This window comes from Varanus komodoensis, unplaced genomic scaffold, assembly GCF_004798865.1.
Source record: "Varanus komodoensis strain SLA01 unplaced genomic scaffold, ASM479886v1 scaffold27, whole genome shotgun sequence".
Classification (NCBI taxonomy): Eukaryota; Metazoa; Chordata; class Lepidosauria; order Squamata; family Varanidae; genus Varanus; species Varanus komodoensis.
Genome location: NW_025335701.1, coordinates 5,334,791 through 5,361,288, shown reverse-complemented (window position 1 = coordinate 5,361,288; position 26,498 = coordinate 5,334,791). Strand labels below are relative to the sequence as shown.

The window sequence follows — 26,498 nt, the reverse complement described above, 5'->3', positions numbered from 1 at the left end:
TAGAATTTCCATACCTGAATTCATTTCTATATCAAATGTCAATTTCACAAAGGACAAGCCAATGCATTCTTCTGCCAGATCACAATCACACCCCAAAGCTAAAATTAATTTCCTCCACACCCAAACCAGAATATTCAGTTCAAATAATTCATCCTCAGGTGATCCAGATCCAAAATGGATTTGCTTGCCATAAATGACCCCCCTTCCGTTTTCTAGTGAACTTGATTATTCCAACAACAACAACTAAAACAAACTGATGAATGATTGATAGGATTCACACTGGAGTTTCCATCTGGTGACAGTGAAGGGAGATGAGCATGCGAGGTGGTCGGGTGAGCCGCTGATCTAGGTTTATTTTTTTTAAGATGGTTAAGGGCACAGTTCTATGCATCTATGGGCAGAAAAAGGACCTAGAACTCCCAGCAAGTCCCAGTGAGGACTCTCCTCTGGCTCTAAATATGCACAAGATTGCATCCTAAGGAAGCCACAGACCAGGCAATGGATGGAGTCAGACAACGCAGCAACCATACTCCAGGGTCAAGTATGGGTTGTTACTGCGATGTTATCATGCCTTCCGAACCCAGCTGCACTACTGAATCCTGCTTTGTTAACCCTGACCTGCGGGTTGTTCATGGGTTTTCTTCATGGGTTGTTCAAGTCTAACAGACCCATGGTTTGTCAGCACAGCTAGGTTCAGAAAACAAAATTCTCCACTCTTCTACAGCAACCCATATTCGAAAGTATTCAGCCCCTGAGCATGAGTGATCCTGCTGTTCACCTGTCATGCAGCATGTGAAACTTCAAATGCTCCTGGAGTGGCAGGAGTGATGTTCTTCACATTTTCTTTATCAGGAAAACGTATGGAAAAATAAATGGCTGGACCCTTTGCTTGCCCAGAGGGGCAGATATTTTTCTCCATGCAATTTTATATAGATGCCGGGCAGCTTCTACAGAGGGTTCTTTCTTTCAGTTCAGACATGTTAGCATTGCAGTGGATCTGTTTTGTAGCTACTGCAGAACAGCTGAAATGCAAAGCACTCTGCAAGGTTTACTCTTTGGTTGGACCAGTACTGGGGGAAAATAGGGCAGAAGTTCTGACATGCGGCTTCCCCTCTCCTCTCCTCTCCTCTCCTCTCCTCTCCTCTCCTCTCCTCTTTTAGGCTATTTCTAAAGTCGTGCACCAAAGTCACAACAGGGACAGAAGGGAAAGGGGCTTATCATGGAATGTGGGAAATGCCCACCTCTCTTTTTTCCCTCCCATTCCTCTCCTTGCCATGTCACAAGCTGCTTTTAGCATCCCCTAACCCCATTCCAATTTTAGGCTCAGCTTGTCAGGAGGCACAAGAGGCTGTTGCCAAAGGGGAAGGGTTAGGGAGGGAGCTGCCTTCTGCCAAATCACCCTGCTCCCCTTTCTCCCCGTTGCTCGGAATGGTGGAGGTGAAACCCACAGCCTGGCAGGAGGGGAATTCCACCCTGGTCTGGCCCTGCAGGGCTCCCCGGGGGGCACGCACTGCCCCCTGGCTCCACCCCTTTCCCCGCAACCCACAGTCAGTGGCCTGTCCCTGGAAAGGGTGGATTTCCTTGTTCTGGAAGTTTGCAATGCCTGCCCTAATACTTAGCTACTGGCACTTTTAGGTTACAATAAACAGATACTTTTGGCCCCACCTTTCCTGCTTTTGGTGGCACCCACCCTGTGACTGTGGCCCTTTGAGAGCTTCTTTTCCAGCAAGTCCTGGTCTAACCAGGAGACTGTACTGGTTTTCATATGCCTCCGATAAAGCCAACACATCTGCTGGCCCTGCCATGAATCCCCAGGCCCGCAGCTGGGTTCCTAATAGGTACCTCCAGGCCAGACCTGGGAAAGCATGGGGGTTCGTGTTGCTGCTGTACTCCAGCAGCCATCAGCCCCAGTCTACCTGGCCAAAAGTGAGGGATGATGGGAGGGGTGGTCCAGCGACATCTGGCTTGCCATGGGTCCCCCTCCCTGCTTCGGTACTGGCCTTGTGCATGTTCAGCTGGCATCGGATGCTTGGCTGAAGGCGAGCATCTGCGTGTGGTGGGCTGGGGGCGGCAGGGGATCCAGGCTCCCACCTCTACGAATGGGGTTCTCCCTGCACAAGAGCCCCACTCTACGGGGAGTGAGCAGCCCTGTTGCAGCGCACACGCAAGTCGAAGGGATGGGCAGAGGGGCCTCCTAGCCCTGCGGCTTTGCACCTGGAAGGCCCCACGGCAGTGCTTGGCATCTCCAGCTGAAGGCAACAGGGGCAGGTGATGGGGGGAGCCCTGAGAGCCCAGACAGCTGTAGTGAGTTAAGTCTAGAAAGCACTGGGCAAGGTGGTAGGAGGAAGTTCCCAGGTCCATGGGGGGAGTTTTTCAGCCCGCTGGCCTCCCAGTTTTGAAGGAAAATCCCCCCGAAATGCCCCCTCCTCGCCACCATTGTCCCCAGCTGCCAGTGCACCTTTGCCTCTCTCTGAGCGCAGTTCCCACCTGCTTGCCTGGTAGGGAGAGAGACTGGGGTCAAGCAGGCCTGGCCCTCCCCTGCCCCCCCCCCCCGCCTCTGTGGTCTGGGCCAGAGTGCATGGCGGGTGAGCATCAGGCTGCGCCAATGAAGAGGGTCTCGCGGCAGTGCCCCTGGGCCGGGCGGTGGCCCTCAGCGAGGCCCAACCGTGCCTGGACTCCTGTGCAAGAGGAAATGAACACTTGTCCCCCTGGAAATCGTTGCTCCTGGCTAGGCATCACGCACCCAGCACCGCCCTCCATTATTTGCAGCAATGACCCCATCCCTACAGCTCCTGCAGCACGTTGCAAAGCAGCTCTCTAATTGCCTGACCTCCCAAATTTAGTCACTGTTTAATCCCCTGCCCCGGCCACACACTCTCCCCCCAACCAGTTTGGGTGACAGTGTCATCGGGGAAGTAATGTGATGTCAATACAAAATTTTGGCGCTTGGCTCCAAGCTGTATTAGGAGAGAGAATTATCCCTGAACCTTCGGTTAAGGCTGAAACAACGCAGGGTGTCCACAGCACATCCATGGCGTCAGGGGTGTTTTGCCAGGGTGGTAAACAGCTTCTAATTGTGGGCGCTGACAGGGCTCAGTGTGTTCTGACTAACTTGCCTCAGTGTTGTTATTTTTCAGGGGAGCTGTCTCTATCTTTTGGTGCGTGTGTGCGTGTGTGTTTAAAAGCCTGACAGGTGTCATAACAATAATGAAAACTCTAATTCCAAAGCGGTGCTGCTCTCTTCCCATTGTTTCTCTTCATTTTTATTTATTTTCTGTAATGCATGCATCTCACTGCTCACCAAGATTAAAGATGCAACTTCCCCAAGAAGAAGAAGAAAATCAGGCCAGAACCAGCTTCGCTTTCTGAAGCTCTGGTGTGAAGTCCCTGACCCTCCATCTCTCCATTGTGAGATTGCACCCAGTGCCATGTGCGGGGAGGTGGCAACGGCTTGTAGGAAATTTGCTCTCTACCCGTTCTGAGAGGGACCGGGCTGAAGGCACATGGGGCTGCTGTGATGGCAGTCCCCATAGCCTGAAGGGAGAGTCCCAAATTGCGGTAAGTGTGTTGATCCACAGCAGCCAACCAAACTTAGCAGTTTTCATCTTTGTTAAGAGCAGGTCTTCATCGCCCTCTGAAGATTAAGCCCCTAAAGCACCTTGCAACAAGCAACAAAAATGGTTGCTGCAGAAATCGAGTCATCCACATTTACTTTGAGGATTGCTGCTGAATTCAGGGGAAAGGGAATCAGAGGTGGTAGAAGGCAGCCTTTGCGCGCAAGCTAATTTACCGAAGGGTTGGCACTACGTTCCTGTGAGCTGCATTTCCACTGCACTGGGCTGAGCTGCTCTCCCATGCCAACTTTTTGATCAGAATGTGCCCTTCGGCACTTTGCTCAAAGTTCCAGCATGATTCGCAGTCCAAAAAAGCATCAAAACGCATGTCTTTTGGAGTGGCAATCCATCTGCTCCAACTTGCAAGAGCAAGTTCATAGTCTTGGGGTGCTCATAGACCGAGCTCTATCACCCAGCACCTTTGTGACACCTAAGTGTCACAAAGTTCCTTTGCTCAGCTATGGCTGAGATATCAGAAGTGACTCTGCCCGGGCAGGGATAGCCTGGAGACAGGCTCCCATCTGGATTCCTGCAATGGGGGACAGGTTCTCTCTGAAGATATCTAGAAGCGGCACCTGCTACAGAACAGAGCAGAAGGCTGCTCTCGTGGACTGGCAGCTTTGAAAACAGTCCTCAAGTTTTTTGTCAGCTAAGTTGGTTGCCAGTCAGGTTCCAGGCCTGACTCAAAATGGTGCCAACCTTTACCTGTCTAAGCAGCTGAGGACCAGTCTGCCTGATGAAGTGCCTTTCCCCATAGTTCTCGTTAGTTTCTGAGGTCACCACTGGGGGTACTTCTCCTGCTGGTCCCCCACAAGAAGAATGTGATGGGGGCCTACAAGAGAAAAACCTTCTTTTTCAGATAACCTTCCCAGGGAAGCCCACCTGGCATCTTTGCTGTATGCATTTAGAAACCATATTAGGAAATTCATCTTCAAACAAATGTTTTTTCTTTAATCTGTCCCTATGGCAATTATTTTATCACTGGCACTTTGGTGTGTCTGACATTGTTGAAGATTTAATATTTACTGTGCTATGATTTTGATGCTGTGATGGCATTGTTGCTGATGCTGAAACTGCTCTTATGATTTAAGTTATTTTGTTGTTGGGGATGTTGGGAAAATCTGCAACAGACTCAGAAGAGTTTAAATTTCTAAGACTCCAAAACATGGATTCCACTGCAGGCTGCATTTTTCCAAGTCTGTGGTCTTCCAATTTTTTTAGGTTAGGTAGTTTTATGCCAGTTTAATTGTGGAAAAATGCATACAATGAAAACACTGACCAAAAAGTGCCATTGAAGTGTGAAAATACACATTTCAGAGTACTTTGAGTATTTTGAGGAGATTTAAGGAATTCTGGAAGTGTAAATTAACACAATCTCAGATTTGTGCAAATTTCATATGAACATATATAGATAAAATCTGATTCTGTCAGTGAATAGACAACAGAAGGAAAGTTATCTGCCCATCAACAAAAAGGATATGTAATGTATTTTACAATATTTGTACATCTGTATTTGTGGTTGTATTTTATAATAATAAATTGCCCCAAGTTCCTTTGCCAGTTGTGTTGCACACAGATCTAAGAAAAAAGGTGCATGAAAAAATATTAAAACACATCTTTTTGGGAAGAAATTGTTTCATTCACATTGGAATACTTTAAATGCAAAGTTTTGCACAGATTAGAAAAACAGATTAATGCAGAAATAGAAGAAAATGGATTTACAAATTAACACATGTGATAATGACATTGACTGGAAATAGACTTAGCTATCTATCACGGTTAGGCTCTTTTCTTAAAACTTGCCATATCTACTTGAGACATGTTAGGCTGAATAGACAAGGATTAATTAATATTTCTATCAGTCTGTCATACCAACCATCAGGGTTTGTTCATGGTGCTTTGTGTTATGGTGTTTGGCTTGTTTTGGTATGTTTCCCACACTGACTATGCTATTATCACTTGGGCTATTGGTGGTAAGAGATAGAGTCGACCATTAACACCTATGGTCACCAGTGACTTCAGTGTGGGCTGGATTACATCTCAAGTTTCTAGTCCTTATGATTTATAAAAATGTGGCACTGTCTCAGAAGGCAGGATCGAGTTTGGCAGGATGAGCCAAATTTCCCATTATTGGATGAGGTTTTATAATAGGGTCAAATATTCTGAAGTAGGGAGATTTTTTACTGGTTGTAGCATTTTGACAAAATGTTGTTGCACTGATACTTGTTAGCTTGTTATACATAGATAATATTTTCTCTTGCCCTTGATAATCGCCACAGTTCCTGCACATCCATGATACAAAATAGCAGGGTGCAAATTGCCAGATTGGTTAAATATGGGGCAGAATATAATTCAGTCTGTATTCTCAAGCAAACTATCCTAGGTTGTCCTTCCTGGACTAGAATACACAGATCCAGATGTGATTGTCCTTTGGATTGCACACTTTTCTGAATTTGCCATGCAGTCCTTGGCCCAAAAAGTACAGAAAAGCATATACATTGGGGGAAAAGATTAGCGTCATTCATGAAAATGGTACAGAAACATTTGTATTTTATAAGGAAATGCGTACAAGTTGGGGTGCAGAGAGAGAGAGAGACAAGGAATCCTCCAACTCCCAGCATTTTCCAGTTAGCCACGTTTATTTATTTATTAATTTATTAAAACATTTTTATGCCGCCCCAGTCGCCGAAGCCTCGGGGGATTTACTTGGACAAATGGACACTGACGGAGCCCTCAAGAGGCGTCTGTCGATGGGACCCCCTTCTGCAGGTGCTAGAAGGCATTTCACAAGGTGGCCACTTCCTTTTGTCTTCAGTCTTCTTGTTCTTCTGTCTTTAACCTTCCTGGCACTGCTGTCTTCTCCAGTGCATCCTGCCTTCTCATGAGGTATGGTCGTCTTGCAAGTTTGCTTCCAGGGCAAGTTCTGGCTTGATTCGATCTGGGACTGACTTGTTTGTTGTTCTTTCAGTCCTGGGTATTTGCAAAGCTCTCCTGCAGCTCCATGTTTTGAACCTTAACCTTAATGTTTTTAAGTAGCAAAGGTTTCTTTGACAAAAAATAAACACAACAGAACAACACAACTTGGTGGTGGAAGGGAGAACACACTGCTCACCTTGGGGCAAAGCGCTTTCCCACCACCTTCACTGGCTGCATTTCCTATAATGCCTCTTGAGTGAAATCTCGTTGCTTCTCAGACTACTCGCTACAACAGGGAGAATGTGTTGCTGCTAGGAACATTCGGTGGAAACAGGGAATTAGAGGCGGTGGAAGATGGGCTGGCCATCTCCACGATTAAAAAGTGCAGAGGCTGCATCCCAGTGAGTCCGGGCCTGCTCTCCTCCGTTTGTTCCGGGCAGTGCAGCCAGAGCGAAATGGTGGGGAGCCCCTGTGAGCAACGCTGGGAAGAGAAAAAACAAAATCCCAGCCACTTCATGCACAAAGTGGCAACCCCATCACCCTGCAGATATTTCTCACCACTTCAAGATGCAGCGTATATGATTTTTTAGGGACCATTTTTTATCAACATTAAGGATTTCAGCCCAGCACTGATTTGTACCCTCAAAGAATTTTACCCGATGGAACGGTACCATCTGTCTCTTCCTAAACATGCCGATCAGCTCACGTTCATCAATTGGACCCTGAACGCTGCGGTTGCAGGGCTGGCACCACAGGTCACGCGCCCACCAAGGGGCACCCAGGCAAGACCCTCCTGGAATCCCTCTCTGTCTTCCCTGTTGCTTCTTGCTGGCCCACCTGCTTCTCGCTCTCATCCAGACAACAGTGGTGCTGAGGAGGAGGAGCAGTCGATGCCTCACTGGCCTTCCTCGCTGCCTCTCCTGTCTGTCAAGCAAACAACTGGTGGCAACAGTGAGAAAGGCAGTGAGGTGCAAGAGCCACGGTGACACAGAACGCAGGCTCCCCAAGGGCAAGCACACGCATCGTTCACCCCAGCCGGGTTCCAGTGCGGCAGCTTCGCTTGTTACAGGGACAGGTGGGGGGGGTGGCGGGGCTGGACATGGCGCCCGCAGGTGTTCAAGGGCAGAAGGCAGTTTTAGGGGAGCAACAAAGGAGGGGGTTTGGAGGAGCAAAGGTCATAAAGGTCAAGCGGAGCAGATGGAGTGGGGAGTAGAAGGAGTTGCTCAGAAAGCTGGTACAGAAATGTGACTGTAAAACTGTAAAGAAGAAAATAATTTCTAAAGAGAAAGAACTCGAGAAAGAGAGTTTATGAAACAGCTGAGACAGTTCTCTTTTCCAGCCAGATGTAATTATCAATTCTTAAGCTACAAATAAGACCAAAGGACAAAAGAGGATCTGTCTAGACTATCTTGCTTACAAGATATTGATTGTTCCAGTGGTAAAGAGGTTAGTATAAGTGTGTTTGGCTTGAAAGGTCATGAGTTTTAACACCTGGCAGAGAGCTATTCAACCTTGACATAAGTCAAATTATTGCAGCGTTGCTGAAAAAAGGCTTTCTAATACTAATAGCACCTGGCCCCAAGAATGTTTTCCTTTTGTTCCGTGCCAGGTCCTTGGGAAGGGGCCCTGGGTTGGTAGCTGAATACATGCTGTGATGTAGACATTCCCGGCTTCCGACCCTGCAGTCACCACAGAAGCAGCACCGGGAGCTGCAGTCCACGCGTGTCGCTGCACTCCAGCTCCCATCGCCATCCACGGCCAGGCGTGTGTCTGAGGAAGGGGCCGGTTTGGCCAGGCTTGCAGGCTGTGACCTGCGAGGCCAAGAGCGCAGAGCTGCAGGATGCTGTTGCCGTATGTGCCCCTCGCCCCCCCCCCCACTGCCTCGGCCCTCCATGGCTGTGTAGGATTAACCAGACAGCAGGGTCATTGTCGGGTGGGATGCAAGTGTGAACAGCATCAGCATCAGCATCATCCGGTTTCCCTGGGGCTTCAGTGTGCTCAACTTTCTCTGACTTGCACCTGTGGCCTCTCCTTTCTCTTGCACACACACAAACACATGCCTTGCACTAACTTTGATGAATACGGGAGCACAGTCTGAGGGGTGGGGGGAGGAACTTTCAGGCACCAATTTAGGTAAATTATCTGAAGCTGCATCTATCAACAGATCAATAAATAAATTTGACTGAAGGAAATGCACTGAATTATGTACCAAAGTACAATGCAGCATTTAAAGCTAATGGCTTTCAATGATCGAGTACTTGAACCATTTATCAAAGTGCAAAGTATTTCCAATTATTTTGGAAATATTGTTCCTTTTTATTTATAACAATGCCATTTCATTCCTTTTAAATATTGCTACTTTAGTTGCCTAAAGAAGGCTTGCTGAAATGATGGAAGTATACAAGAGAGCTGATCGGGCTGCTTGATGGTGGATTTTAGCTGCATGAGTTGGCTTGGCTCAGCTTGGAGACTGAATGCATTCCTGTCCGTTGTAGCTTGCTAAAAGGTTAGCATGAGTGTAGACAAGGGTGGCAGACGAGCAGCAGGTGAGGGCACTCTGGGCATTGCTTAGTGCACTGAGTTTCCCATCTTCAGGATAGACTGTCATTCATTTTTTATAACGTTCTGTTTACATATAATTACAAGGCTTTGTGTAGAAAGCTGTTAGCATGAACGACATTGTGATGGGGAAAGGAGGTTCTGAATGATGTGCAATGGAAATGTTTCGTGCACAAGTATGGATGCACAAGCAGTTGTGCACCAAGTCTGGGGAAGCTGGTAGGTAAGATTGCTGTATAGACATATCGTGAAATGTCAGACTTGTGCTACTGTTTCTACAGATAAATGAACTCATCTGTGCAGTGTATGCATGGATAGATGAGGGCATCATTCTTTGCAGTCAGGATTTACCCTGCTCACACTTTCTGGACTGGACATGGACTTGGACACAAAGTGCCATGGAAGACAGCACATTGTTCACCTTGTAACGTGTGCTTGTGGCATGTCTGACAAATGTTGGCCATGTTACTTTTTATTGTGTTTGTTGCTCATTTTGCTCCTTCTGGGACAAGAGCTGCATGGAAGACCTCTTCTGACCTTGTAATTGTGCATCTTTGGTTCTGAATGAATACCTTTACGGAGCAGGCGTGAGGCTGACCAATTTACCTGTGGAAAGGCAAAAGTGGCCCCAGTGTTGGCTGCACAGAAAAGATGAACAGTCCATAAACATTCGTCTGAGTGGCTGAGAGTGAAGCTGAGTTTCCTTGGCCTGACCCCAGGTCTGAGCGACCGGCGTTCCACCAAATGAGTTAAAAAGCGTGGGGCCTAGAGGCAGGCATAGTAAAAATGTGGTTGCCAGAATAATGGAGCTGAATTCCGGTTTGGCCTTTAACGAGATGTCTAAGTTGTTCTGTTACAAGAAAAGTTCAGCAGAGAAAACCTACCCATTGTTTTTAGAAGACCTGTTGACCCTCATTTATCAAGACTCCCTGATGAATGAGGTACGTCTGCAATAGACTAGCCCTGCTGGAAGCTCTTAAGCCAAGAAAAAACTCTTAAGTTGTGAGTGCCTCGCAGAATTATGAGCTGCAGGGCAATGTACCGATGGTGAGCCAGCGATTGATAGGAAGGGGCACAGGAAACGGATTGATACCAGGCCAGGTTATTTGCTAGCATTCCCAGACTGTGTGCAACAGCTTTCCCAGTGGAGGCAGGAGAGTCCAATGCCCATGAAGCAGTGTGTCCAGCCCAAGTTTTGGTCTGAACATCGAAGGAGCTACTCAGGGCATCATCTGCAGCTCTGAGGGGGTCGTAGGATAGTGTAGATTCCCAGATCGGAGTTGGAGATGGCATTTTGTCTTCAGAGCGGGGACTCCACAATCCATCTTCTTCACATCCAGGGAGAAAAGAAGCATGCCAGCTGCCCATACAAGGTTGGAAATGTATCCTTGGAGAGGGCGGTGCTTCTGTGGGTGGTAAGGTGACTGGAGAGGCCAAGATACAAGCTTTCCAGGGACCTTCCAGCCTCTTTCCTTCCCACTCCAAAACTTTTCCATTAGATGGGCAAAAAGGCCCATCTAGCAAAAATGCAAGACATGAGGATGGAGACTTGAAGGTCTTCTCCACCCTTCCTTCCCCTTGCCTTCACCCTCATAGGACGAGTTTGAGGGATGAGGATCATAAATAGAAGGGGGCATGCATCTTTTGTCTTCAGGACTTGCCTTCATCTTTTTTCTTTAGGAGTAGCTGCTCTGCAAAAGCCAAGAAGGGAAAGATTTCCTTGCATCAAGATGGTGATTGGAAAGGCTTCACTCTTTCTGTAGGCCAGGCTGCTCGTAAAGGTATAAAAAAGTCACTGAAAAAATATCAGAACTGTGAGGCATAATGTGCTGGAGAAGGTGAAAAATGAAAGACAGCCAATGTATCCTGTAATGTCCAGCTGCACAGAAGCTGTGGCAGAAGTTCCTAGAATGCTAGAATAGTAGAGGTGGAAGGGGCCATGAAGGCCATCATGTCCACCCCCCGCTGTTGCAGGACAGCACAATGCACCCTCCCACCCAGAGGGCTGTCCAGTTTCGCCTTGACTGTCCCTAGTGTGGGGGAGCCCCCCGCCTCTCCAGGCGAATTGATGATGTGAACAGCAATAAGCCGCGATGGGGCCTGGCCTGTTTTTTATCCATGCCTGATTCAGGTCCTAGGTATTCCAACTGAGTAGTCACACAAGTCAGCGCTGATCTAAGGCCGGCTCTGCCCTGAGGCACAGTGAGGCAATTGCCTCAGGTGGCAGCCAGTGGGAGGCCGCCGAAATGTGCTGGAGCAAAAAGCTGCACAGGTGACTTGCCCTCTTTCCCCGAAGTTAGCCTGTGGCCCTGGCGAGCAGCGGAAGATGCTGCCCCAGCACCAGGGCTGAGGAAGATCAAATGACCGGCCAGCTGACTTGCAGACCCTGGATGGGAGAGGATGCCCTCTTCTTGGGGTGACACTGGCCGGAATGTGCACCTCACATCTCAAATGGGCGCCTCATGTTACTTCAGCAGCCTGGGACCCTACCTTTGTCATGTGTGTAGACTTTTGGGTAATGGGAGACTCCCTTGTGGAAGCAGGGAGTTCTTACACATGGCAGCATCCACAGAGGTTTCAGGCAGATAGTCCTGGTGTGGAAACTGGGAGCAAAGAAGGCTGTTCTTTTATGGTCTGGGCCAGGAAGTTGCCCTGAGTTTCCATACTAGATGGTTTGAAATTTCCCCCAATGCCATGTATTCTGCAGCATTGTAGGCATTTTAAATTGCCCCCCCACCAAAAAAGGGGGGGGGATGGTGATAATGCACTGACACTCCTACCCCACCTCATATTAGAAGATAGTTTGCTGATACAAAGGTAGGAGTCAGTCAAACTGCCCTGCTGGGAGAAGAACATCTAGCAAATCCTAGGAATTGTGATCCAAATGAAGAGCCAGACCCTCGTCCCGACAAACCTCTTTATATAGGCTTCCAAATAGTCGACCTCACGCTTGTAGGCCACCAAATAGTAGGCTACTGGGCTGCTGAACGGGAGAGCTTTCCAGGACCAGCTTTGCTGTAACACTGCAGTTTTTGACAGGGTGTCAACCGTGCCTCTCATGGTCCTCCCGGGCGCCTTGCCCAGCCTAAACCCCAAGATGCTGAAAAAGCAAAAGCAGAACAGCTACCGCACCGCACAGCAAAACGCTGCCCTCCAGGGACATTTTCTTTGGCATTCAGACCCCACCTTTGTCATGTACGTAGACTCTTAGGCAAATTAGTCTTTGTCTACCTAGCTTACCTTCTGGGGAGAAAAATCAATGTTTTGTGACTGGCTCATAGGAGCCATTCGGTGAATGGGCTGCACACTGCCCCATGGTACCTTGCAAGGCCCCCATGACCCTCAAACGTCCGATGTACCCACCAACCCCAAAAGATGGTACAGCTGCAATGACAGAGCTCAGGCGTATGCAGTTCTCTCAAAGCAATGAGCATGTTTGTGTGCTCAGGTGACAAAGAACAAGAGGCCTGCCTCAGGCTGCACTGGCTGAGATGGGTTCCCTTTTGCGCTGTCCTTATATGGGTTATGAGATTTTGGGGGAGCCAGGAGGCAGGGTTCTGGAGTCCATTCCGAGCTTTCTGAGCTTTTAACTCCTTCAGTCCCATCAGTCGACCACATGGTGATCCAGGTTCATACCTGGCCTTGAAACTGACGGGGTAATTTTGAGCTGCGTCACTCTCCTTCTCATTCTAACCTAATTCACAAGGTTTCTGGGGCACTAAGGTGGAGGAAGCACCTTGTACATCAGTCATTCATTGGAGGAACGGTGGTGGCAAAATGCAAAATAAGTGCGGCAATTCAAATCTAGCTCAGAAGAAGTATTAAATTTGCCAGAAATAATTGAAATGTTAGGAGGTTCAATTAATGATATTTTATTTGTTTCTTTGTTTACAGAAAACCTAATGCTGGATTTTGGATGGCTTACAACAATTTTCTGGCATGAAGATGAGCTATAAAGCACAAAAAAGAGAAAAAAGAAAAGAAAAAAACCCACTGACAAATGAACTTGGAATGAAATAAGAACAAACATGGCATTAACATGGCATAGAAGAGTTCTTTATTTTTCCTCAAGTTTCCCTTTCTTAAAAACAAACCCCAAACAAAAGGAACTAAGGACACTCCCAGGAGCCAGACTTTCTCTTCAGGTGACAATATTCAAGCATGTTCTTTTATTACATTTACACTGAGAAAAGAAAAGCAAGAATGAAACTGAACAGAACACGGTGCCGGGAGAACTGGTGACATTCAGTAAAATCCAACCTTCCTTAAAACTCTCATCTGAGAAAGGGATGGAAAACCCTTCCCAGCCCTTTGATTGATTACACCTGGCCTGTTTGAAAAGATGCATAATTAACCCACAGTATTTAGAGAATGGTTTGTGAATGTACCTTTTAATATCATATTTTAAGGATATCCTGAAATATATTTGATTAGAAGGGAAGTAACCTGGACTTTAAGGCATCTTCTCCCTTTAAGCAAGGTTGTTTTTATTTGCAGTGAGAAAGTTTTTGCATTATTTAAGTTTTTGAGTAGTTTTACAAAATGTTAGCTGTTCTCAGGGGAGAAAGTGCTAACAACAAAGCTCAGACAGACTGTTGGGTTTTACGGTCTGAGCCACCTTCCAAGGGGGCAGTGAAACCAACCTCCTCTGAGGACAACCTCAGCCCCCCACACAGAGGAGGGTCCAGGCTGCCTCGGGGTGCACACTCAGCGGGGAGTGGGCAGCTCCCTAGTTATGCACCTGGGATGCCAGCTCGGCATATTCACACGCTATTTTTCTAGCTGTACCTTGACCAGAACAGAAAATGTACACCTAAAAAAGAAAGAAAGGTGTGATCCGGCTCATAAAACAGCTTAAGAAACAGTTATTTGGCTTTTTCCTGGGAGAAGCACTTGAGCTTTGCTTTTCTTTTTCTTTTTCTTTTTTTGAGAGAGGAGAGTATAATCCGAGAGAGAGAAATCGCACTGCTCATTAGCCCAGCCCTTCTTCTCATTTCCCTTCGGCCTGTAAGGCGGTTGGCTGTGTCGCGGCGGCTGTCTTTTCCTTTCACGCGGCTGATCGGTATCCGCAGCCATCTAGACGATAGACCTGGAAATGCTCCGGGGCGGCAGGTCCCTCGCTGCCTCCGCGCTGCGCTGCCCACCTGAGCGAGCGCAGGGGCGCGATGCAGCGCGTCCTGCGCCCCGGAACTGCCCGCTACTCGTCCCGCCGGCCGGCTCGGCCTTGCACCAGCTTCTCGCTCAGCTCCCACAGGGCAGCCGCGGCCGCCTCGTTCTGGGCCTCCTGCGACGGCAGGCAGCGGCAGCAGTTGTTGAAGTACATCCCCCCCAGGCCCTCCAGCTCGGGGGCAACGGCACAGTAGACTGGCGTAGCGGCTCCTTGTTGCTGCAATTAAACAAAGCAGAGTTGTTGTTGCTGTTGTTGTTGTTATCAGTATTGGCCAGAGGTCGAATCAGACAGGCTGACAAAGCAAGAGCAATCATCGGGGGCAGATTAGCAACTTGGCTTGGGCCCCATCTAATAATTTGCCAGTGAAAGAGGCCAAGGCACTTGCACAGATCATCTGCCAGGACCTAATGAAGCTGTGGTAAATACATGCCCACAGTGTCACCCGGAGGATAACAAAAGAGGGCAGCTGGGTCGTTTGACCCCCAAAGCTACAAAAGTTGCTAATCTGCCCCAGCAAATGACATAGATATCTCATTAACATCTGGGATTAAATTCTAATTTTATCTGATGAGGGATAGAAGAGAATTTTGGTTTTGCTCACAAAACACATGAGCATGCCCTGTTTGAAGCTCCCCTTGCAAGCACGGATGGATGTCCGCCCAAAGTTTGCAAAATCACGATGTGCGAGCTTACAGTTCTCTTGCAGCCAATTCCTAGCTTGAACAGCCCACATTTCCTTTTCATAACTACTGAATCGCACTACCTTAGTCTATGGAGGAAATTTACACAAATTGGGAATTTAATTTACATGTAGGGAGATCCGTGTGAAACTCCCATTCAATCGTGGCTTGATTTCTTTTTATTCCTGCCCATGCAAAAGAAGCACTAATCGCAAGTGCAGATGGAAAACATGCAGGGGACAAATGGCATTGTGATGCATGCAACATCCCAGCCATCGCAAGCACTGTTCAACTGCTGTATCGATGTACATATTTCTGCAACTGCCCCTTGCTCACATACACACGTGTCGTTTTCGCTCAGGTTTTGCCAGTTCTGGACAGCTTGCAGATTGTGTTGGGCAGCTATCTTTGCCACTGAGGAAGAAAGAGGGGACATGGCATGGGAGATCTCCTCCTGATTGGCTGACTTTAGGAGTGGACACCCAGTTGCTGCAATGCCTTTAGTCCAGTATGGAGGCAGAAGCCTCACTCGAGTGTGGACCATGAAACATGCTGCCTTCTCTGCGTGTGCTCCTTTCGCCCTGCATGAGGCACACGTGTAACCTGCCTTCTTGCTACAGGTACCAAAGGGTCAGTGCACTTGGCTAACTATTACATGCCTCCGCCAGGGCATATCCGGATAGCTGGAGTAGGTTAAAATGGGTGTTGGATAGCCAGAGATGGGAGCCAGGATGCCACCTGGCATGAACCTTCCAAACGGTCACAGTAAGAAGGAGAATTCTGCCTGCCTGCCTCTTGCTGCCTTTGGCAAGGAGGTCCAGGGAGGGTGATGAACATGTGTCCTTTCCCATGGAACGTGTGATGAACTGTTCTTTCACACTGTATGATTGTTGCTATAATCCATGAAATGAGCCAATGTAGAAGGCACACGTTCCAAAAGCAAGAACCCCATCGTTTCAAAAGAAGGGATGACACCTCTGTGGAAGACCTCACTTTGGAAGGTATAGAAGATACCTTAACATGGGCTGCTTGGGCCATTTAAGCTCAACTATTGCCAAGAGGGAGCTGCTAAGCCGAAACCCTCCCCTTCTCCCCACGGCAGTCCTGCTGCTTGCGAGTTAATGCAGCAGGCCAACAACTTGTCCTGAATCAGCAGCTCGTGCTGAATGCAGTGGGCCTTTTGCACTTCTCAAGCTGAGCTGAACTGGTGGGAATGCTCCTTTCCAGAATGGTCCAGGTCACAGAAAGGAGCACTGCTGACCTATTCTGGCCCAGCAATGGGCAGAAAGGCTTGCTTCTGAAGTTCTGGAGGCACAAAAGCCCCGTGGCGGAAGCAGTGGCCCCTGCATGTACGAAAGATTGGCCCCAGAGCCTTACGACCGAAGAGCACCTCCAACTGCAAGGACTCCCCTTCCCCAGCAAGGGATGCGCATGTCTTTGTGCAAACGCATTCCTTCACTGCGTTGAGCAGCAGAGGGCACGAGAACAGGGGCAGCCGCGCCACTCCCGCGGCAAACTTTAAGCCTCTGGGAGACTGCTGCAATGGATGGATGCCCAGGCATTGCATCGCCTGTGGCGGAAATCTGATCAAATTAGGATCCGTATTGCTTCACTATTTAAAGCAGCCCAGTGCAAATCTCTACCATCATCCTCCAAACCAAGGAAAGCAGGGCACTGTAGTGATGGACTGTCACAGAATGTGCAACTGGGACCTGCTCCAAAATTGTCTGTGCATAATGCAAATGGTGTGGCTAATGCCGAAGGCAGTGAAACTCGGCTCTCCATTTGCACAGCCTGGGCAGGGGAGGAGCCTGCTCTCTCCAGGTCCTATGCAGAGCAATATAATACTGCTATATTAAGTAGCGACGTATAATGAAATGTGGCTGAAAGGCTGGAGCTGAAAAGAAACCATGTGCACCCCCTGCCCATAGCTTTCCATTTAAAAAGCCCAGTAAACCCATTCTAGAAAGGTACCAATTCCTCCAGTAGGAAAAGAAAGGAAAACGTTTAAGTGCAGGCTGGCTCCAAAAGGTACCCTTCTGAATGCCGAAGGGAGTCTTTCTGTGTGTGGGAGAGACACTCTGCACCTTGCACGAGAGCATTGTGCGGAATCCTGTCTTTCAGTTTGTGCAGCCTCTTGCACTTGCAAAAGTGTAGCAATTTGCTTCAGAAACTGTTCACTGAATCACCACGTACACCAGTTCTCTTATGCAGGGAGCAGCCCCAGTGGCTGCTGTCCTTTGCTTTTGGTTCTTGGAACCATCCAGGAATGCCGTGATGTCTCTTTGCTCAGGGCTGTGTGGAATTCCACTGCACTGCAGAATTTGATGCAGAATCCAGGTTTCTGAGAATGTCAGCACTGGTTGTAGTTTGCTAAAAATTATCTGCCAATCCTTATGGTCAGAAAGATATGTTTGGCAGCATATGGACAAAGTCTGCTAAAATTAAGGGGAGGGTTTCGGTGCTGCCTGGCATGAATAATCAAACCGAACAAATAATGCAAAAAACCAACAATAAAAATTCTTCAGAAAATTCTGCAAGAACATTGCGCAGCCTTTGTGCAAATCATTTCATTTGCATAATCTATACAACTTGCAAAAGTCAGTTCTTATTTGTGCAGAATTTGGACTAGCCAGGCACTGAGTGGCAGAAATATACCCCATCTCTGACTATGCCCTTCTATCTTGCTGAGAATGGCAGAGCCCGGGTGGAGAACCTGTCACGACACCAAGGTCCATGTTCTTTCAAAGCCATAATTAAAAGTAACAAGCTTGATTGTTCAGGAAGGCATTGCCCATTCAGGCCTAATTTAAGAACCAATACAGTTTATTTAGCACTTTAAGATTATTTGTATGCAGTTGATGCTTTCTTTCTGGTAATGAAGTATAGAAGAATAAACTCTGAATAAAGAGGCATAGAAAGCCAAGACAAATTGATGGAAATTGATGTGATAGTAGCCAATATTTCTCTAGCCATCAGGTCTTGTTCTTAAATTATGTTTTTCACAATATTTATATCTCAAATGAGAAAGAGTTCTGGGAAAACTTATGACTTTCAATGCCATTAACAACCCAGTGTTTACCTGGGCTGCCAAAAATAGGCTCCACATCAGGCAGGTTGCTATGCCAGATAACACTGAGGAACCCAGGAAAGAGATGCCAGTGTAATTCGCTGGGCTCTATCCTGGGTACAGGTTGTGGGGGCTACTGATGAGCCCATATAGAATTCTTAGAATCATAGAGTTGGAAAGGGCCAGAAGGTCTTTGGGTCGAACCCTGCTGCTATTGCCGGACACTAAGTTACATCATCCCATTTAGATAATTGTCTTCTTCAGATTCTTCAGTCCAATCTGTCAACTCTTTTAAAACCATCTAGTTGATGGGGACAGCAGCAGGGGTGGCTGTAGGAAAAGGGAAACCAGCTCCCTTCCTCTCCTGTTCTTGATAGGATGCCGAGAAGAAGGAATGCAGTGGCTCTTGGGAAATGTAGTGGAGGCAGGCAGGTTGGTGGAGAACTTAAGTCGTGTGGCCTTCAGAGAGTAAGCTTCCATTATTTATTTAGGAATTTAGGGGGGGAATTCTATGGTTCCTAGGTAGCATCTGAGGGGGCCATACGGTAGTTTGGATACCTAGCTCTGAGGGTGGAGGCAGTGCTCCAGCCCTGGAGTTGACAACTGCAGCTCTGACCCCTGCCCTGCGCAGCGAGGGTGGAAAGGGCCATGCTGGCTGCTTCTCTGAAGCTGGAAGTGCAGCCCTAGAGAAGTGTAAGAGGGGCCCTTCGGTGGACAGGAAGGGGAGGATGCAAGCTATCCAGGGGCCATTCCAACCTCTTCCTCTTGTCCTCACAGTGCTTTCACTGGCAAAAATACAGGGGAGGGGGAGGGGGAGGTGCAGGATCCTTGTAAGCCTCCACGTTGGGGGGTTTATGAGCACAGGGATGTGCCCTCCATTGTGGGCTGTGGGGGAGGAGGAAAGGAGAACCTGGGATTTACTATACCTGCAACTTGCAATAACAGCTAGTTTCTCGGAAATGAAGAGACAAGATGGGTGCAAAGTATGTATAGTCAAGGCACTTTCTCATGGGCAAACGAGGCAGCTTGAATAGAGGAACTTGCTACTATCTTTTAAATTGTGTTGGATGAATTCCGCTGAAATCTTTTTTCTGCTGAGACTGGCCCAGTGGCTCCTGCAGAAATAGCTACTGACTTAAAATGGCTCTTCATAAGCATATTGGTTGTTGTGTAACTTTGGGGATTTCTCTCCCCTTCTTTGTTCATTTCCTCTGCACCTGCCTTCCCCCTTCCTTCTTTCACCAGCCCCTCCAGCCGTTGACTTAGGGTGCAGTCTGATCCATGTCCGGGCAGATAAAAGGTCTCTAGCAACCAGCATACCTCAGCCAGCTGCAGGCTTTCTTCTTTTCCTTCTTTCTAAAGATGCTCTGGCTTGTGCTTTAAGTGCCCAGATGTAGATTTACCCTAAACACTGTTGGCTACTCTTGTTTTGTCCCATCCCTTTCTGAGGATTCTTGAACTGGCTCATCTACCCAAAAAGCTAGGCTGTTCTCCAACATCCACAAGCAGCAACTCAGCATATAATCCTATGTTGACTTTGTATGGACAGTAACACACACACACACACACACACACACACACACGCACGCGCGTGTGTGTGAGAGAAATTCCAATTCAAAGGAGAGTTTCATTTGTTCCCAAACTGGGTTAGATAATGTTAATCTTACTTTTGAGGTTGGTATGAAAATGTCTGAAGTGGCAGTAAAGTGTGAGGCCAAATCGGAACTGGTATTGCAAGTCATTCAAAATTTTATCAGCATCTACTGACATTCTAATAAGATGCTGCTTCTTTCAAACCTGATCTTTGAAAGCTTATTATCTTTTCAGTGGAGCAGGTATGTTTCTCAGTATTCCCATTATTAAATTTAACATGTTGGGTTTGTTTTTGAGTTCTCTTTTTTTTATTTAAGAAAAAGCTATCTAAGATCACTGTTCATGAAAACATCATATAAAATTTAAAACCTCACAAAGAGTTAACTTAATAATCCAATGTATTAGAATAGGGAATATTAGTTCCCCCATACTTTAGTTCTTTTAGCTACCTTAAAGAATTTCACAGCATGAATATAATAACTCTATTGCATTACAGATCAATCCAAAGGTAAATATAAAGCAGTTGTCATTTCCATAGACCTGTAAAGGATTTTTTCTTAAGGCAAAATAAATTAATATGATCTATGCAAAAGACTAGTCTTTCTGCACTCACAAAAGTGTTTCACTTTCCATGAATTTTTGCACATAGTTGCTGCAATTATAGAATCAAATGGAAGATGATTCATAATCTTCTGTCTTCCCAGTTATGCATATATCATTTTCCAAACATTCCTTGTCCACAGCTGCTCGAGAACCAAATAATCAAAGTAGCCATCCATATACTTTATGCTACGGTGACCCACCCCAAATACTTGTCTTCATTATGCAGACCCATATTTCGAGAGCATCAACTGATTAAACAAATGTGAGTTAACAATTGCATGACATTTAATTAGAACCATGCCCAGATTTAAAAATTCTTACTGGAGTAATTAGATGCTTTAGTCAATTGATTGAATTTGTATACATTTGCCTATTTGACTAAATTCATGTAAGATCAATAGAAAAACAACAGGCTATTCTGAAGTCTTTTATTTACTTTTGATGGGGTTCACTCCCAAGGAAATCTGCGGAATTCTATCCTCATGCCCTACTCAAATGCTTGATTCACTGTTTTGCTTTGTAGTTATTATACCTTTTCCTGACCAAGTAGATGCCTCTAAGAAATAAGAGCCAGCAATAATGCCATTGCGTGAGCACTGAGCTTCTCTGCTAGCAACTCATTCTCTCTCCACATTCTGGTCCAAACTGGAAAGGGGACAGCATGGAATGGCGAGCACCAATTTAGAAGAGAAGAGAGAGAACAAAGGAATGCCTTTTCTAAAGTGGCATCCAATTAATCAGAGTCACCTTTAAAAATCGTTTTGAAATTCTTGAATCAATTAATCTACTATGGATTGGATACAGATTCAGATTCAGTTATATTTAGATCCAGACTCAGACATGGTGGGAGTCAAACCACTGAAATTACTGGGATGTAATTTGGCCATGATAGGCTCCAGTTCCATTTATTTCAATAATTTGCGACTAAATCTGGATCCAGACTTTTCTTCCTTTATTAAATGGCACCGGTCTGGTTTTGGTCTATTCCTTCATCGATTGAAGTTGCATCCCTCTGCAGATGAGGACAGCCGCTTGGAATCAAAGCCTACCCCCTTGTGTGCCTCCTGGCCACGCGTCTGCACACTCCTGCAGCCCCTGCCCACCACGGAGAAGACATGTGCTTTCCCCACCAGGTGTGGCGTGGCTCCGGGGGCTGCCACCTCCGTTCCCCACAGAGCCTGGAACAACGGTGGGGAAATGTCAGGTGGCGGCTTGCACGTCCAGTGGCCAGGCTTGGGAGGGTGAGGGCAGGTGTCAGCACTGCGTGGTGCCCTGTGATGGTGAGGCCTCCCTGCCCACCGACGGCACCAAGTGACGATGCCGGGCACCGCCACGTTACAAGGACCTCCTCCAAGCTCCACTCTTTAACCTCCAGAGGAGCCTTTATACAGATACACATAGACCCTCACACAGACGGTACGACAGGGTATTTATTTTGCTCACAATTTTTCTTCTATCATTAGCATAAGGAGGGTATTAGGAAACAATTAGTAGCCAATGCTACCCTGCTGATAGAAGATGCAACAGCCTCTAAACTGATCTTTTTAAACAAATTTTAATCAGCACCGTGTGGCTTTCATGGCCATGTGCTTTGTGCCACATCAGGACACTCCATATTCCATGCTAAACAGCTGCATTAAAATGAACGAAAGCCCGGCTCTCGGACTAGGAGGCTGTCCTCACAGACATGGTCCAAGATCTGCTGTGCTCCAAAAAGGAGGAAAGGGCAGCACAGGGTTTAGGCAATCTAAACTACTTTTGCTTCTACCCTTTTCAAGCTGTCAAAAGATTGTCAGCTGCACATGGCACTAATGATTCAAGCAGAGGTCAACCGGCATTAACTTCTAACAAAAGCAGGACACTGGAATAACGAATGCACGGGATAAAGAATTTCAGAGAAAGCCAACAGAATCTTTAGCTGTGCCTTAAATACCACTTCCAATCCTGTTAAACTTTTACAAGTAGTCATACAGGGTGCCTCAGCATAAATGTAATTGGGGGGACGGGGTGGAGAAGCATATCCAAAAATCTTCAGGGGAATTAAATTTGAGAGCATCTTGATCATTATTCCACAGTCCAAATTAGCTTAGATTTTATTAGATATATATGAAGCCAAAAGGAGAGATAAAGCGCAGTATACGTATCTGCTGCAGAAATACAAAAATTATTTCCAAGTGTTGCTCCAATGAAAAATCTTACTTTAAATCCCTCAAGTTTCTTATCCGCTCTGTGCTTCCAATATCTCCTACCACATAGATGAAGAATAATCAACAACAAAATCAGCAACAAAATGTTTCCATGTGCTTTGTTCTGAATATTTTGTTTTGAATCTTAAAAACAAACCAACAAACCAAAACGGGAAAAGCAGCACTAGATTCAAACGGGAGAGAATGCCTGGAGTCACACGTTTTGTGATGCCACCTCATAGTCATGTTTTCACCCCCAGAAGAAATTTCTGGATGCCCACAACTAAAGCAAGCGTCGACGGCTTCGAGGATCGCTGCATAATCCCCCAGCTTACTCCCCTCCTTTTGGAAGTATCACGCACGTTGCTGCTGCCAGTGCTTGCACTGCTGCTTTCCTTCCACCTCCAAAGACAGGAGGCCTCTCTCGCAGGTAGTCCTCCAGGTAGATTTCTCCATCGGCACACAGGAGTCTCCCTGCCCCCCTCAGCCAGGAGGCTGGCCTGAGGGGAAGCCCCATCTTTATTTGGCTCCAAAAGAGCTCCTTTGTGTTTAGGGCTCTGAGAGTACCTCCGTCTTGCCTTAAGTTCTTGGTTAAGTTACTTTTCTGGGAGTGCTTTGCTGTCTTCTGGGAAATGAGAGTTTTGTGAGTGACTGTGCCCATATGGCGTGCTATTTTGCCCATGACAAAGCATGTATTTTCGTTCTGAAGTCAATAGTGTAAGTAATGCATCCATTAGAGCCCTAATATAGCATTAAGCACCTGACGGAGAGACTTTATATAGCTGATGTTTAGTTTTCAGACTTGGCTATTTTCAAAATGCATGCTTATTTTCTAAAATTAGCATCCAGTCCTAAAGTGTGCCAAATTATATAGCCTATTAAAATATAAATAAACTCAAAGCCATGATGAGAAATGAATGCAGTCAATTCTAAATAATAATATAGGCAAGTTCTACTGAACTTTTAAAGTGATATAAATGGAACGATAGGTTGTGTTATGGCTGTTTTTTAATATAATGGAAGAAGGAAAAATGTGCCACGAGGAGAGTCTGTAGAAATGATTTGATTTTGATAAAATCTAGGTTCAAAGCAGAGAAATGCCATGAAGTGTGATTCCAAGTACTCCCTTTAAAATGGTTGCACTTTGTGGTTGGGTGAATGAAGCATACACTTCCCAAACAGAGATACAACAGCTTGATGATCATGCTAGCTTGGCAGAAATAATTTATTATCTAGCCCTGAAGGGTAGAGGATGGAGGGGGAGAAATGGAGCAGTGAGAAAATATTTTATGCTATGAAATAGGTGATGTTGTTTGGGTGCAAATATGCCCTTGCCATCTTTCTGGGCATTCTTTAAGCTCCTCTCTGAGCACAGTCTAGAAGGAAGAGGCTCTCAAGGCACTGCAGCACTGTATGGATTGGCCTCTTTCCCCGTGTTTCCTCCTGGGGCTGCTTTCTGTGGATTCAGTTCAAAAACACAGGGAAAGCAATGGCGCATCCAACCCTTATTGCACAAAACTCCTTCCAGCTGCTAGTGGAGGAGTCTCATGTTTGGAAAAGGGGAATCTTTGCATATAAACACTGGATATTAGCGTGGCTGAATTCTCGCCAAATGGGCTTCCTCACTTTTGGTGGTGCATCTCTTAGTGAAGTGTGAGCGGCCACCCCACATAAAATGTTGTCTGCTGATGCGCACACCGGACAGGCAGAGCTGTGGGGCTCGGGCAGCAGGGCTGCGTGTCCCCCAAGCAGTCCGGGTGCCATTTGTCCAGGGAGACGACGTGTCTCCCTGCGAGGGCCTTGGCTCTGTGCAGGGAATGGCCAACTCCACCATGGGAATGCAGCCTTCATGCAGACTGTGGCAGCTCGGCACTTGGGAAGCCCATGTGAAACTGCCTCCAGCAAAATTTAAAGCCAGGAAAAAATGGATCAAAATCCATGTTTGCAAAAACGGTCTTAAAACCATCTTATTTCCAGATGAGATCACCCACAATCCCCAGAATGGCTCTTGCTGAATAACTGATACAGTATTTCATGCATCCAGATTGGACCAAAGGTATGGACAGCTGCAAAATATTGCATTTGTCACTGTTCCATAGAATCCTCTCTGGCTTGTGGTGACCCATGAATGTGAGCCCTCCAGAATGTCGTGTCCTTGGGAACCAAGCGCAGCTCTTGTAAGTGCAAGTCTGTGGCTTCCTTTCTGGAGTCAGAATTGCTGTATTATGCAGCACTATATTAGTCATTAGTCAATTACAGAAAGACTGGGGGAGGGGGTGCAGGATCGCAGCCCTGGGGCGAGGACAGGCCCTCTTGCAGTCTCCAGAAAGCCCCTGCCCTCACCTCCTTTCCTCCGCCCACCTGGCTTTTGTGGAGGTTTCCTCAACCAATCTGAAATTGGGACTGAATTACTGGCAGTACGAACTGTATGGTGCAGTGGGCTATAATTTATGGGGATGAGAAAAGATTGGCCTGGCCCCTCCCGCCTGCTCCCCACCCTCTTTTCCCCTTCCACACCCATGCTACTGGGAGGCTTCCCTCGCACACTTCTCCGAATGGAATCCAGCCCCTGGGCCCCTCGGAAGCATTCAGAGCTTTGGGTGCCAAGGGCACTGCTGCTCACAAATGCCTCCCATGTAGTATTGAAGCTCAGGGCCCAGCCTGCATCCTGGAACCTTCCGGGAAGGGAAGGGGGGCCTTTAAGATTTGTGCCTCGTGTGGAAATTGCATTGGAAAAGAGTGGAGCTGCTAAACACTGGTTTGGAGTAATGTCCAATTTGGCCTTATTTCATGCCAGTGTGTTTGCAAAAAAATGAGGGAACACCACCCTGGGAGATCCAACTGCAGGCTGCCATGGGAATGCTCAAACACAGGCCTGCTGGCTCCCTATAATCCAAAACTGGCTTGCATTGCAAACACTGAAATGCCTGCACCCAGCCCTGAAGCCCCATCCCGGAGGAATAAAGCCTCCCAGATCCACCCTCAGAACAGTGCACTGACGGTTCATTTCAGTACTTGCAATGAAACTTGCCCCCATCACAGTTCTGATTTTCGTGCTTTAAAAGCTGTAACACAATCACTGGAAAATGGCGTGGGAGTGGGGTGGGGAGTGCCACAATCTAAATTTCATTCTCAAAATGCTATTAAAGCCAACTTTGTGCATGAAATACAGATATAAAAGTAATCTATGAAATCTGCTTATTTTCTCCTAGCTTTGCATTTAGTTCCCAACAATAGTTTACTACAAAGTCTTCAAGCTATTGAGGACATGCAACGTGTTTTCTGGTTGTACCCTTTTCTTTTCTTTTTTTTGTACACACACAAGGCATTTTCCCCATATATTATGGGAGATAAACATTCTATATTTCTCAAGTAGGAGAATGGAAAGAAAGAGGATTTCTTTGCTACTGCCAAGGCATTATAACTTATTTTAGTGATTTATTCTAACCATATTCAGAATATGCAATTTGATTAAAACTACATTCTGGGTTTTAACTGTACAAAAGAAATTGTATCCATTGTAATAAATTTATTTTGGGAAAGCATTATGGTCTTTGCCTTAACCCCAGTCCTGTCAGTCTTAAGGAAAGCTGGGTCAAATGGAGATTGGCAGCATTAATTATTTCATTCCACATATGGGTTAAGGGACTACAACTATCTTCCAGGCAATGACCTCACTAGTTTTGGTATGTGTAGAAGCCCAAGTGTACAGAAATTAGGTAAAAGAAGAGCCATCTCAGTGTAGTATTCTGTGGATCAATGTGTTTTGCAAACAGCTTCAAGATTCTCAATTTTTTTCCTTTTTAAAGAAACTTAATTTTATAGTAGTTAACTGTAAAATATTGTCAAAACTTGTTGAAGGTCTGTGGGACAAACTAGCTGAATGCATAATATATTATCATATCATTTTCCCTTTGTTATGCCAACATCTTCTATGAAAGAGGAGTATCAATTGTCCGAAAATAGGAAATGGCAATGAGGAGCCAAGGCTGCTGTTTTGGACTTGTGGTTCAGAAAAAGCCCTCTCTGTGCACACACATTTAGCAAACTCTGCTTAAATCCCAACTGTAGAATATTCCCATGTGTAAATCAAAACAACCATTTCCA

General features: G+C 46.5%; 2 protein-coding genes across 2 annotated transcripts in view; one reads left to right on the top strand and one right to left on the bottom strand.

Moving 5' to 3' along the window:
- The window catches only part of MAF (MAF bZIP transcription factor), a 288,522-nt gene extending 275,429 nt beyond the window's left edge, over positions 1-13,093 (top strand). The window contains exon 4 of the mRNA XM_044434025.1: positions 12,984-13,093. The gene's annotated coding sequence lies outside the window, so the exon portion shown is untranslated. The remainder of the gene's footprint in view (positions 1-12,983) is intronic.
- Positions 13,094-13,123: 30 nt separating this feature from the next.
- Positions 13,124-26,498, bottom strand: part of WWOX (WW domain containing oxidoreductase) — a 713,985-nt gene continuing 700,610 nt past the window's right edge. Inside the window, exon 9 of the mRNA XM_044434017.1 lies at positions 13,124-14,475. Within this exon, the coding sequence (XP_044289952.1) occupies positions 14,287-14,475 (189 nt within the window). The 3' untranslated portion in view covers positions 13,124-14,286. The remainder of the gene's footprint in view (positions 14,476-26,498) is intronic.